We start from the raw sequence: 13,429 nt of genomic DNA, 5'->3' as shown, positions 1-13,429 counted from the left end.
TTCACAAAATATTCTGGCCCAGGAAACATTCAATCTCAAATCTATTCTTCTACCTTATCCATACACCCTAACGACAGCTAGACAGCTCTTCTCCCTCCCTTCCACCACTGCATCCTCATCTGACTTTCAGATCTTAGCTAGTACGTCTCTCATTCCTCAGAATACTTCTACAATGGCTCCCCAATTTATAGAATTTCTTACACCTTCATTTTACACAGGAGTACAACGAGACTCAAAGATTAAATAACTAGATCACAGCCCATAATTTAGACTTCCCAGGCCAATAATCTCTCACTCTAATGTAATTTATTTAATTTTTTTTTTTTTAGCAAGTAATTCTTTGTTGTTCCTTCACAAAAGAAATTTCACTGAAAATCCACAGAGTAGTACAATTCAGACAGTAACACTAAGTTATTTAATGAGGGCCTGTTAAGTGCCAGGCCTTTCATACACCTGATTTAATTCTTATAAGTGTGCAAGATAGGGTTATTACATCTATTCTACAGATACTAAAACCTAGGATCAAAACAGATAAACAACTTGCCCAACCCCAGAAGTAGGACTGAAACTCAAGCCTGCATGACTGCAAACCCATGTTCTTAACACTACATACAATACCTCCTGGATAAACTCTCAGTTTAAATCAGGAAAAGCAAGCATCTTAATATGACTTTATCAGTCCGCGTAAACTCTGGAGGATCCAAGCACCTGACCAGGACAGCCAGCAAAGTCAGCGGCCAACCCACTTTAGTTGGTCCAGCTGATACTTATAACCATGTAGACGAAATGCTATTTTTCTCCTCCTGTAATAACTGAACACTGCTGGCTACCTTTAGAAAAGTACACAGGAAAACTTTTTCAGAGAGCATCTCATAAGGCAGATGGCTGGAATCAGGTGCACAGCTGAAGCCACAGTTAACAGGCCCACAGGGAGGCTGAACTCAACCACTCCACAAACATTTGCTAAAACAATTCTCTCTCTCTGATTTCTACCAAATAGAAAGGAGAAAAAAAAAAAAAAAACACACAACAGATTTAACAGTTAAAACACCAAACTCCTAGCCTCATCTCAGTGACTTCGGGCAAATCTTACCTCACAGGCTGTCAATTTCCTTATCTATATAAGACGAAGGAGAGCTGGACCCGGTCCTCTCTACTGTTATTTCCAATCCTGGAATCCTGCAATGAATAACCTCCAGGTGGATGCATTTATGTAACTTCACGTAGTCATGTAATGACTTCTCATCCTGAAACTCTCAAATGATAAAGAGTAGACTTGTAATACTACTGCTAAAATAAGCACGTTTGCACTAATTATTTCAAGTTATCTGGAAGAGATGTCATATCTACGTAAAGGTACAGTGGAAAGATTAGTGTTCAAAGCAGCTGCGTGGTCGCCAAGCAACTGTGTCCCATCGCCCTTCAGCACATGATGAACTACCGCATCCTGAACACCCCGGCTGCCTAAATAACTGACTGCAGGTAAGAAAGCACATGGCATTTGCATTTAACAAAACTTTTAAAAAGAAAAGAAGTGTAGATGCAACCTGATGCTCAGAATAAAGTCCTCTTATAAGCCAGAACTGGCACAGAAGAGGGTAACAGCTACAAAGCCAGTGTTTTACCTGACTCTCAGGAGGATCACCTGTTTCACAACTTGCTCACAAGTTTCTTCAATTAGCTTCACTTCAATTAGTGAAGCTAGTTTCTTCAATTAGTTTCACTTCAATTAAGTTCAATTAGTGAACGTGTAGCTAAATTTAATCTATTCGAGTGGCAGCCTGTGCCCCGCTACTATTCTGAAGAGGATCTCAAAATACAAAAAAGCAGGCAGCTTCCAAAGGGTTGAAAACCGGAAGCCAAGGACTTGTAAGTCTTGCGGCGTCCTGGACCAAAGAGGCCCATCTTTACTAGACCGGGAAGGCCTCTCCCAATGGCCCTTCCTCTGCACCTGGGATAACCTTCCCTCCTGGACCCTCCCCAACTCAGAAGCCAAACCCCAGACTCCTTCCGGAGCAACCGCCGGCTCCCAACTGCAAACCCCTCCCTAGCCGGCCTCTCACAAGCCCGAGGCCCGGGTCCCGCCCCGCTAACCGGCACCTCCGCGCCCACGGCCCCTCCCCCCACACCGTGCCTAACTCTAACCCCCACCCACCCGGGCCGCCCGCCTCCCGACACGCCCGCTCCCCTGTCCCGTGCCCACAGGGGCAGCGACCCTCGGAGACCCAGACACTCGCTCGCTCCCTCCCTCCGCTCCCCGGCAACACTTTAACCCTTTCGCCGCCCCGGCCCGCCCTCACCTGCGCCGCGGACGCTGGTCTCCGAACCCGCTGCGCCTCTCGGCCCGCGGGTTCCCGGACGCGCTCGCTCCCGCAAGGCGTCTCGGTGCGTGCACGCTCCGGGCTCGGGCGGCGGAAGGGGCGGGGCTGTGAGGGGCGGGGCCTTGAGCTGCATGGGGCGGGGCCTGGAAGTGCCGGCGGCGGGGCGGGGCCTGGAAGTGCCGGGGGCGGGGCGGGGAGGGGCTCGCGGGGCATAACCTAGAGCGGCGTGAGCCCGCGGGGCTGGGCCTTGTGATGCAGTTTGCAGGCGTCTCGTTGGTCTCACCTGGCTTAGAAGCTTCCGGAGGGCGGTGTCGCTAGTCACCTGGCTCCGGAGCCCATGAGTGAGTGAATGCCGTTTTATCAGCTAACGTTTGCATATCTCATAGCCTGCTCCAGGCACTAGGCTGAGAGCACTTTCCATCATTGTCTTTGTACCACAGCTGTGTGCACTATTAGTTCCCATTTTGCGATTTCTCGAGTTTCGTTGAGGAGAACAAGAACCAGAGCCTGTGCCCCGCGACCCACCCGGGCGTGGCCCCACTTCTCTCTCCCGTCTCTCTCCTGTCCCTGGACCCTCGACGTCCGGAAAGACAGTACACACATCGAAGAAACACATTTTCTTAATCAAACTCGATTAATCTTCCTCTCGTTAAGAATCTAGGCCGCTTTCTTCTTATAAACTAGGTTTTGCTTAGAACCGCTTCAAACTTCTTTCACAGCTACTTCCAACCTGTCGTGCAGAGAGCATCCTCAGTTCTCTCCACTAGATGGAAACATGTCAGTCAAGCTGGTGTTCCTCCCTGGTTGGCAAATAGTGGTTTCCAAATAAAGCCAATCGCTCTTCCCTAGCTGGCTGAGTGCCTGCCCCTAGTTCCTGTTAGATTGTTGGGAGGGGTCTCGAATTAGAAACCACTAAGGGGAGGGGAACATCATTCCATATTACCATCCATAGATTCCCTGACCTTACGTCTCTGACCACACCAGAGTGAACCAAAGAGTCAAAACAATGTAAGTTGTATTATTTAAAAAAAAAAAAAAAAAAAGTAATGATCTCAGAAGCTCTTGTAACTTGTACACATACAAACAAGAAAGATGTTTATTAAAAAAAAATATTTATTAATTTTTACACCTGCTGAGTAGCACAAGACTATTAACACTATAACTCACTGAATGTACAGTAAATGTTCACATTTAAATAACAGGATAAGGTCAACATTTTCAACCTGTGGGTCAGCTTCAGCATCTCATGAAGTGCTTTTTAGCCCTACATATCTTAAGAGTTTTTTGAAAGGATAATTCCAAATCAGAAAACAATTCCAGAAGATCAAAACAGTAGGTTTCTCCGGAATAACAGGAATTTTACATGATGAAATATCTGTTTATGTGGGCACAAATGAAACAGTAAAAATGTAAAATCTCTATGTAACCTACTCCAAAATGCTCACACTGCACTGATCCAAGTCTACAGTGCCAGTGTGTCTTAGGCGAGGCCACAGTATAAACATTGGCTACAGACATTTTTTCCAAATTGGGTCTTCAGATGGCTTATAATCTGCCATCTCTTCAAATCCAAGTCCTTTTGAAAAGCCATTATCTTAGAATAAATATACAGAATACCTGATCTTAAAGCAATGTTGTTTGGCTTGACTGCCACACCTGCATCTCTGGTTGATAATATACAAATTAGTTTTAGAGTCTTTACTTATTCCACATAAGGACAAAAAAACAAAAGGGAAAAAAAAGAACTTAGATGGGAAAGAAACAGAGGTCCTTCCGCAATACTTTTTCTCTTCTGTGTATTTTAAAACTTGAAATAACTGGCATAAAATGAACATTCCATTCAGTGATAGTTTTCCATTTTAATCAGTAAGTTATTCCTGAGGGGAGGGAGGAATACCTTGCTGGTTCAAATTAAAAAGGAACCAACAGGACCAAATTTAAGTTATAAAAACTAAACTGGACCTTTGGGAAAGTCTAATATGCTTTACCTAGCAAGTCTCTCTAGACTGGACACTAGGATATTTATAATCATCACATTGTAGGACTTTGGGACTCAAAAATCTCTATATTGTGACACAGAGTCAATATTTTCTATTGAAAACATCAGCATTACCTCTGTTACCAAAGATATTGAGTCCATTTTCATTTTCTACACAATTAGCAAGTAACTCTCAAGTTCTCTTAGTGCCTAAATTGTCAGGGATAACTAAATGACTGAGGTCTCAATAATAAAGTGCAAAGTCTACGTATTAGTAAAGTTACTTTACAGAATTGTTTACTTTTCAAAAAGGTGTCTTTACCATAAAGAAGCTACTATACTTCTTAATTTATAGAACCAGTTTTTACCCAGAAATGTCAATAAAAAAATTATTTAACTTCATTTGAAACTGAAGGTAGGTCTTTCTGTTCTGGAATGATAAATTCTACCATGCCATAATTATTCTAAAAATGTATTAGTATGTCACAAAAAGTTGTTAAACTACATACTGATTTCTGCAGTGTTTTATGTGCACAACTGGAATGTACAGTAAAAAGAAGGGAAATATTTTCCCCATTGAATTCACAGCTAATAAGACTCCCAAACAGGAACAATGATAAGAAAAACTATCACTGAGGCAGTTTTTCTCCCTCTCCCAACTGACAATGTAATATTAAGATTGGATTCCTTCCAGATCCCTTATAATTACTCTAACATATTATAAATGGTCCCCACATTTTTATTTTTCCCCTAGGTGTGAAGTTGGTCATCTTACCAAAAGGTCCAGATGAATTGCAATATATTTAAAGTTGAAAGTGTTAAGAAATAAGGAGGACCACCTTTGCATCCAACCTGAAAGAATGTTCATTTTAAGACAGAATTAGAAGTACTAAAATACACTGCATGCTGTGAGCGAGGGTTGCAGGTACACCTAGTACGAGCAAGGATTCACCCTTTACCAATGAGTGGTAAATGGATCCTGAAAGGCAGGACAAGGTCTCAGTGCTTTTTACGCTCTATATAGTTGTTTCAGTATCAATAATTTTTCTTGGTACGGTCATCTCCAGTATCTCCTTCTTCATACAAGTACAACCAGAGAATGGGAGGCCAACCTGTAACCTGGGAGTCTAAATTCTGTTGACACCAAGCATCCTTTTCTTGTACAGGGAGTCCACAGTTGTGGAGTAATAAAGTAAGATCTATCAGAACATGAGGTTCTGGCCTAGTCCACTGAGGGCCAGGGTCTGTGGAAAGCACTACCAATAGCCCTACAACGGTTTTCCAAAAAAGGCAAGTTTTTTAAAAAATCAGCAATAAGAAAAATTTAGGTAACAGTTTTTCCTTCAGACCATCACTGATGAAACCTTTGCTTCATCATTTTCATTTTCATATTCAATGGGCTCCCTTTGTTAAGTTACTGAGAATGCAAACTCTCAAGATGAAGCAGTTCCGACCTAATACACACCCATAAAATGCCCCTTCGCCTTTGGTGCCATGGCTTGGAATCAACAAGTCCAGTGGCCATGGACTTGGCACATCCTTTATCCACCTTTGGTACAAACACAATACACTGCTTAATATTTCCACAAAGGAAAAGTAAGGCTTATCTATGTGTTAAAAAACCAACTCAAGAGCAAGGCAAGGTTTCTCTGTCTTGAAATCTACTTTCCCCTGAAAGATCTCCATTCCATGGCAGAAACTCCTAGGGTTTGAAGAGTCCATTTGGTAAAGATGACCTTGATAAAATAAGCCCCAGTGTATGTATAAGCGTCAAAACTGTGATTTCCAAACTCTTGAGTGATAAATCTTAAAAAAAGAGTTCTAAGTGTCAGAAGCTTCCAGATATTCCAGACGTATGAATAAGAAAAGACATGATGTGACTGATTCTGGCTCAAGGATGGAAGTTAAGGTTTAGTGATGTGCACTTCGCTGCTCCCATTCCCGTTGGTGGTGGTTGTAATGATGTACTGGGTGGGCTGTTGGCTGGTGGTCTGGGGGTCCAAGTCACCATGCGCAGTTGGCTGAACCTGGACTCCACCAGTGAGAGCAGAAGCTTGCTTTTCCTCCAATTCTGATTGACTTTCTGATAGCACATAATGACCCTAGAGCAGGAAGAAAAGGATCTTTAGAAATCTGAGGCCTAAAGTGGGGGGTAGAGTTATGGGGGCACGGTGGGGAGAAGGAATATGCAAAGAAATGTTACATGGGGAACCAAACTAGGCACCTATGGGAGATGCTTTGCCTAATTCCTTTAGAGAAGTAGACTACAGAGGTAACTTAAGGGAGCACCTTGGTCGTCGTACCAAATGATACAGTGAGGAAGTTCAGGGACAGAAATTTGCATCATGATGGTAACCTACCTGGCAAAGGAAATGTGCTATGGTATTGTCCCTGAGAATTTAGAAATTCATAAAATAAGGTGACTATCTGTCAATTAATATTTAAGATTAATACAAAATGGATCAAAGGAGAGATATTTAAATTCTCCTTAAAGAGGCAGAATGATGCCCAAGTCAAGATCAATGGTTCCCAGACTTCAGAATTTCAAAGACCAGCAAAATTAAAGTAAGAATAAATGTTCCCAAATTTTATTTTGCCAAGTAAAATCATTTTTTAAATGCTACTGTCAAATGAGAGACATTTTAACACTCAAAAGCATAGGAAGAACACAATCTTAGAATGAAAGTCTTTTGCATTGAATAAATTTAACTTTATGAAAACATACGTTGTCTTAATTTTTCTTCATTTTCCCTCTGATCATGAAAAAAACGTCTCCATAGACCTGCAGCTAACTCTGTCCCTACATTAACATTTTTAAAGAAAGAATGTAGTCTGTAAGAGGGAGAACTGGTCAGCTACACAGGCTGAGAAAAAAAGAAGTCACAGAGGAAAACTTGGGCAGCATCCTTTCCAAGCACTGTCCAGAGAGAAAGCCACAGCCAAATACCCATTTGGTTTATCGAGGGCCGTATGTTCTGAGTCCACACTCATCAAGCCACTCTTTGATCAGGATTTGGTTTCCTGTGTGGGTCCTTCTCTAGCAGGAGGGGGCTGGTTCTCAACCAAGGGTCCATGGACACCTAGGCAGTTCATAGATAGGCTTCAGAGAATCTATAAACAAAACTGTACATCAAATTTGTATGTATACTGTGGCAGATGGAAGGGAACATCCTTGGCTATATAATCGGTTTCCCAAATGGGTTCCTGGCCAAAAAAGGGTAGAATCAGTGAGTCCCCACAAAGAGCAAAAAATTTCACTGATTATGCCAATGAGACTATTCCATTTTATATTAGTTATTGTTTCCATTGCCAGTAGTGTTACTCTGGATTTATACATCTCTCCTAAGTCTAGTTAATATGAATTCATGTGCTGAGAAATGGGTGAGCTCTCAGTGCGCTTTGAAAAATAAATAAATAAATAAATCCGGTTTCTGAGGCCACTAGACTACCCTGCTACTCTTTGAGGCCTCTTGGGAAATAGTCTTCCCCTGGGAACATCTCAATATCCCTAGTCACTTAAGAGTATTTTTCTTAATTTACATACTCTGTCTTCCAGAGGCAGGCCAGAAGAAACCAGTGAAGATAAAAACAGAGGTAGCAGATATAATCAACATTGACAGGCCTAACCTAAATATAACAAAATAATTTATGGCAATGTTTTTCACCTGGGGTGGGCGAATTGTTTAAAATAATTTAAAAGAGCTCCATAATAGATTCATCATATTATTTTCTTCCAACCCAGTTGAGGACCAATAGTCATGAAGACTCATATACTTTCTAAGAAGCACATTAAAAAGATGATTATCTACATGTATATATATGTATACGGATCTAGGAGGTTCATTATAGTTATTCATTGAATAGATCTTTATTGAGCATTTGCTATAGCCCAGCCTCCTGTGCAAAAGCACTGAGGATAAAGAGATAAAGACAAAGACCTAGGTTTCAAGGAATTAATTGCCTACTGGGAAAAGATAGTAAACCAGTAATTAAAATAAACTGTGCTACCCCTATGTTCATAGCAGCACTATTCACAATAGCCAAGACATGGAAACAGCCTAAATGTCCATAGACAGAGGAATGGATGGAGAAGATGTGGTACATATATACAATGGAATACTACTCAGCCATAAAAAAAGAATGAAATAATGCCATTTGCAGCAACATGGATGCAACTAGAGATTATCACACTAAGTGAAGTAAGTCAGAAAGAGAAAGACAAATACCATATGATATCACTTACATGTGGAATCTAAAATACGGCACAAACGAACCTATCTACAAAACAGAAACGGACCGACAGACGTAGAGAACAGACTTGTGGTTGCCAAGGGGGCTGGGGAGGGAGAGAGACAGACTGAGAGTTTGGGGTTAGCAGATGCAAACTATCACATTTAGAATGGAGAAACAACAAGGTACTTCTGGATAGCACAGGGAACTATATCTGATCTCCTGGGATAAACCATAATGGAAAAGAATATTTTTAAAAATACAGAAATTTTCAATGTAAAGAAGAATGTCTATATGTGTAAAATTGAGTCACTTTGCTGTATAGCTGAGATTGGCACGCCATTGTGTATCAACTACACTTCAAAGAAAAACGTAAAAAAGAAATAAAATTTAAAAAAAAATAAACTGTGCTGTAATATAGCACCACAAGAAATTATAGGAAGACAGAGGAGGTGCCTCTAACTCAGATGGGAAGAGTTTGGGAGAAGATGGGGGAGGGCGAGGGTGGTGCAACGTGGGGAACAGGAAAACCCTCCAAGCAGCACAGCTTACCGGAGTCACCGCCTTCACTTGGCCAGTGGTGACCGGAGTTGCCACGCCACTGTCTGTAATCACAAACTGACCCGGGGGGAGTGTCATCATCTGAATCTCCGATGCTGAAAAACAGGAAGGAGCCATAGTTCAGTGGTCTCAGAGTTTAATACAAGTTGTAGAAACAAATACCTAACCAGTGACCACATTCCCTGCTGAGTCACTTTCCATGGATTTGCTTGCTCTGAGCGTCTTAGGCTGATGTGATTTCTTGATACAGCAAAAGAACCTCTGATTAAGAATTGATCACATGAGGCTAGTAGAGAGTTACCAAATGTCGGAAACAATCAGTGCATCTCCTTCAAAATGTGGCTTCTGAATACCCAGAAAGACAAATACTCAAAAATTTTAAAACCTTGAGATAAGTTACAAAGATTCACCTGTTAGCTCAGTATTTTTATCTTTCACAGTCACATTTGATTACTGGCACAATGTATCCACTATTGCCTAGCAATCACAACTCAGTCTAACATGAATTTTACTTCACTACCGTGTTATTAAAGCTAATTAAAAACAGAGTTCACCCTAGCACCCAGTTGACAGCCTCTAAATCACATCCTCTACTCAAAGGAACCAGGACTTCTTGGGAAAATGGCTGATTCCAAACCTGGGTCAGAAATGTACAAGGTGAGCCTGGAATCTGGTGTCATACCAGCGTGTAAGACACTATAAAACACTGCAGAGTCATGTGGGAAAGATACAGAAAGATGTTCCCACTAGCCAAAGATGGGATAATCTGAGCATCAACAAGGATAATGACTGCAATGTTTTTTTTTTAAAAAAATAAATTTATTTATTTATTTATTTATTTAATACTTGGCTGCGTTGGGTCTTCGTTGCTGCGTGCAGGCTTTCGCTAGTTGCTGCAAGCAGGTGCTACTCTTCGTTGCCGTGCACGGGCTTCTCATTGCAGTGGCTTCTCTTGTTGCGAAGCACGGGCTCTAGGCACACGGGCTTCAGTAGTTGTGGCTCACGTGCTCTAGAGCACAGGTTCAGTAGTTGTGGTGCACGGGCTTAGTTGCTCCGCGGCATGTGGGATCTTCCCGGACCAGGGCTCGAACCCCTGTCCCCTGCATTGACAGGTGGATTCTTAACCACTGCGCCACCAGGGAAGCCCTGACTACAATGGTTTGAAACACATCCAGTGGGTTGAAATTCACAAGTACCCAGCGATACTAAGACACACACACGCCCGGCATCGGTCACCTTGGATAATACTAGGAAACAACTCACTATTTTGAAAACTGGTAAATAAAGGAGATGAGCCGAGTATTTAAAGCATCTCTTCTGCCGTTCCTGTACAAATTGTACCTCAGAGTAACCTGATGGTTAAGGTGAAATTGTTTTCGTTATGGAAGTTTTCTAGCAATAAGTATATAAAGAATGATAGAATATGACAACTTTGCAATCCCTATTGAAATAGTGGAGCAAAGGAAAAAGACAGACAAGCATTATGTGCCTCCCGATGGAACTACACACCAACAGCTATGGAGTGTTTTTGGGGAAAAAAACTGAACCTGAATCTGATCAAGCCTCTAGGTTTAACTGCCCATCTATAGGAAATAAAAGGGACAGAGGAAAGCATCTTAAATGACAATACAGGGATGTCAACAGCAAAACCCAGAATGTGGGGAACTCTACAAACAAATGACCCAGTTTCTTCAACATGTTAATTGCAACTTAAAAGAGAGAAGGAGAGCACATGTATTAAAAGAAACTCAAAAGGTATAATCGATTGCAATGTATGGCCCTTATTTGGAACCCAATTTGAAAACCCAACTATTAAAAAGACATTTACGGGACTTCCCCGATGGCACAGTGGTTAAGACTCCGCACTCCCAATGCAGGGGGCCTGGGTTCAATCCCTGGTCAGGGAACTAGATCCCACATGCCGCAACTAAGAGTTCGCATGCCACAACTAAGGAGCCCACCTGCCGCAACTAAGGAGCCCGCCTGCCGCAACTAAGACCCAGCGCGACCAAATAAACAAATAAATAAAATATTTTTTTAAAAAGACATTTATGAGATAATCACAGAAATATGAACACTGGATATTTGATGGTATTAAAGAATTACTGTAATTTATTTTTAGGTGTGATAACGACACTTACAGTTGTGGGGTTTTTAAAAAAATATTTATGGATGAAATGATATGAATTATTATATAGTTGGAGGACTGGGAGAGGATGACAGCATGTACGTATCAGATGAGACTGGCCATGATAACTGCTGAAGCTGGATAATGGGTACAGGCGCGCTCATTATACTGTTCTATTTTGTGTGTGTGTGTGTGTGTATATACACACACACACACACACACACACACACACACACACATATATATTTTTTTGGCTGTGCCGCGCAACTTGCAGGATCTTAGTTCCCCCACCAGCGATTGAACCCGGGCCCTCAGCTGTGAAAGCACGGACTCCTAACAACTGGACCGCCAGGGAATTCCCTATTTTTGTATATTTTAAACTTTTTTCCTAATAAAAATTTTCAGATTGTTTCATCAAGTTAGAATGCTAGTTCTTACTATTATTACAGTGGCTGTCAGCATCATTTCCACGTTCCTCTCACAGGAATTAAACTGAGTATAAATGTCTATCTATTTACCAGGATTCTACTGGGATTTATCACGAGGAGGAATCCTTCCCTGACAGAAACTAGACTCAGCTCTCATTGTGACCACCAATATTTAGGAGAATAGATGGTAAAGATAACTAAATGGTAGCGTTTGAGCCTGGTCTCCACACCAAATCTACATAACACAGCCAAAGATCAATCACAGCAGAGACGGACCCAAAAAAAGAAATCAGTAGTAGTAGGAGAGAGATCAACACAGCCCTTATTCCTCCTAGCTCCTACTACTGAGCTCTAACTGTTACTGTTTCTTCCAGATCTTCAATGATAAGGTCTCAAACTTTTCAGCTCATACCCAAGGCTGTTGTCCCCACCAAGATTTTTTACCTGTTTGACCTTTGGCAGCCAGGCTAAACTGCTTCTGGTAGCACTAACCTCAGGGTTTTGAAATCAGCTACTCATATATCTATCTCCACGAGATAATGGTCTCTTTGAGCCCAAGACTGTCTCGTTGGGAAGGGCAGCACAGTGGGCTGGTTTACAGTGTAAACTCTGGAGCCAGACTGCCTGGGTTCCAGGCCTCCATTTAGTAGCTATGTTCCTTGGACGAGTTTCGCTGTGTCTAAATTGTCTTATCTGTAAAATGCAAGTAACGATTGTACTTTCCTAGGAGGTTGTTGTGAATACTGGATGTGATATGGATGCAGTTTAGAATCATTCCTGGCACATGGTAAGAGCTTGATGAAAGTTAGCTAACATTATTATTGCGTGGTGTTACTTATACGAATGTCAGTATTAATCTTTCATACACGCAGGGTCTAGCACAGTGATATTCAGTAAATATTGGTGGAAGAGGTGAATCATGACCTCATACCCTCAATCCACCTACTCTATTACTTAAACCACCTGCCTACACGTCCTCCAGCAATATTCCTGAAGTCTTGGAAAAATGTCATTTCAGGGTGGCCCTGAATCAGATGCCACCTTGAATTGTGTCATGAAACTCACTGAAGTACAAGCTCTACAGAGTGTAGAAAATGGCCAATGATCCTTTAAGCCAGAAAATGGATGATAAAGCTGATGAAATTCCTCCCCGTGGCTGCAGGTTCCCCACCCGCACCCAGGAGGGCCACCCTCACTTACAGTAGCCGCGGAAGGAATTCCAGGCATTGGGGAGGTACGTGTGCTGGACCGTGGTGCTCTGGGGCTGCTGCTGGAGGGCCTGGCCCTGCGAGGAGCTGCCTGCAACCTGGGAGGGGCTGAGCCCCTGCTGAGACTGCTGCGGGGAGGGGCTCAGCGGCTGCCCTGCCACCTCGAGAGAAAAGAGACCAGGATGCGTTAAACTGTCAACTAGCCACTGAAGAAAGTACATCGTGATCGTGGGGACTGTAACACTGAAGGTAGCGCTGCTAAAATAGTAATATTTTAAATAAGAACAGAATTAATGGCAAGCAATCACAACTAGGAAATCCTAATTAGTTTCCAAAGGATTATCTACAAGGGTATCCAAAAACTTAATTTCCGTATGCTTGTTATAAAAGTAAATGAATGAAAGTATAATTATCTTCATGACATTAAAAAAAACCTGAGAAGCCCAATAACTTGCCGGTGTCACAAAGCTAACCTGTAACACGAACTGAAGTAGAACCCGGAAGTCAGAATCCCCATTGATGTGCACTGGATACTCCCCCAGTTAGTGGAGATAAACACAGGGATACATCCCACC

The 13,429-nt window shown here is 42.2% G+C and overlaps 2 protein-coding genes across 10 annotated transcripts in view; both read right to left on the bottom strand.

Annotated features, from left to right (window-relative positions):
* NFRKB (nuclear factor related to kappaB binding protein) overlaps positions 1-2,387 on the bottom strand; it is a 34,768-nt gene extending 32,381 nt beyond the window's left edge. For 3 of the 6 annotated variants that reach the window (XM_068555475.1, XM_068555481.1, XM_068555480.1), the window contains exons 1-2: positions 2,301-2,387; positions 1,094-1,247 (exon numbers count right to left, since the gene is read on the bottom strand). The gene's annotated coding sequence lies outside the window, so the exon portion shown is untranslated. Of the gene's footprint in view, positions 1-1,093; positions 1,256-2,300 lie in introns of all 6 variants that reach the window. The other 3 variants (XM_068555477.1, XM_068555478.1, XM_068555479.1) reach the window with 3 other exon arrangements.
* Positions 2,388-3,454: 1,067 nt separating this feature from the next.
* The window catches only part of PRDM10 (PR/SET domain 10), a 91,888-nt gene continuing 81,913 nt past the window's right edge, over positions 3,455-13,429 (bottom strand). For 3 of the 4 annotated variants that reach the window (XM_068555700.1, XM_068555697.1, XM_068555698.1), the window contains 3 exons: positions 12,847-13,015; positions 9,082-9,185; positions 3,455-6,401 (listed from right to left, as the gene is read on the bottom strand). In XM_068555700.1, the coding sequence (XP_068411801.1) occupies positions 6,204-6,401; positions 9,082-9,185; positions 12,847-13,015 (471 nt within the window). In that variant the 3' untranslated portion in view covers positions 3,455-6,203. Of the gene's footprint in view, positions 6,402-9,081; positions 9,186-12,846; positions 13,016-13,429 lie in introns of those variants that run through there. The other variant, XM_068555699.1, reaches the window with a different exon arrangement.

This window comes from Eschrichtius robustus, chromosome 11 (genome assembly GCF_028021215.1).
Source record: "Eschrichtius robustus isolate mEscRob2 chromosome 11, mEscRob2.pri, whole genome shotgun sequence".
NCBI lineage: Eukaryota > Metazoa > Chordata > Mammalia > Artiodactyla > Eschrichtiidae > Eschrichtius > Eschrichtius robustus.
Note: the sequence above shows the minus strand (reverse complement) of the source record. Positions and strands in the feature narration are given on the sequence as shown.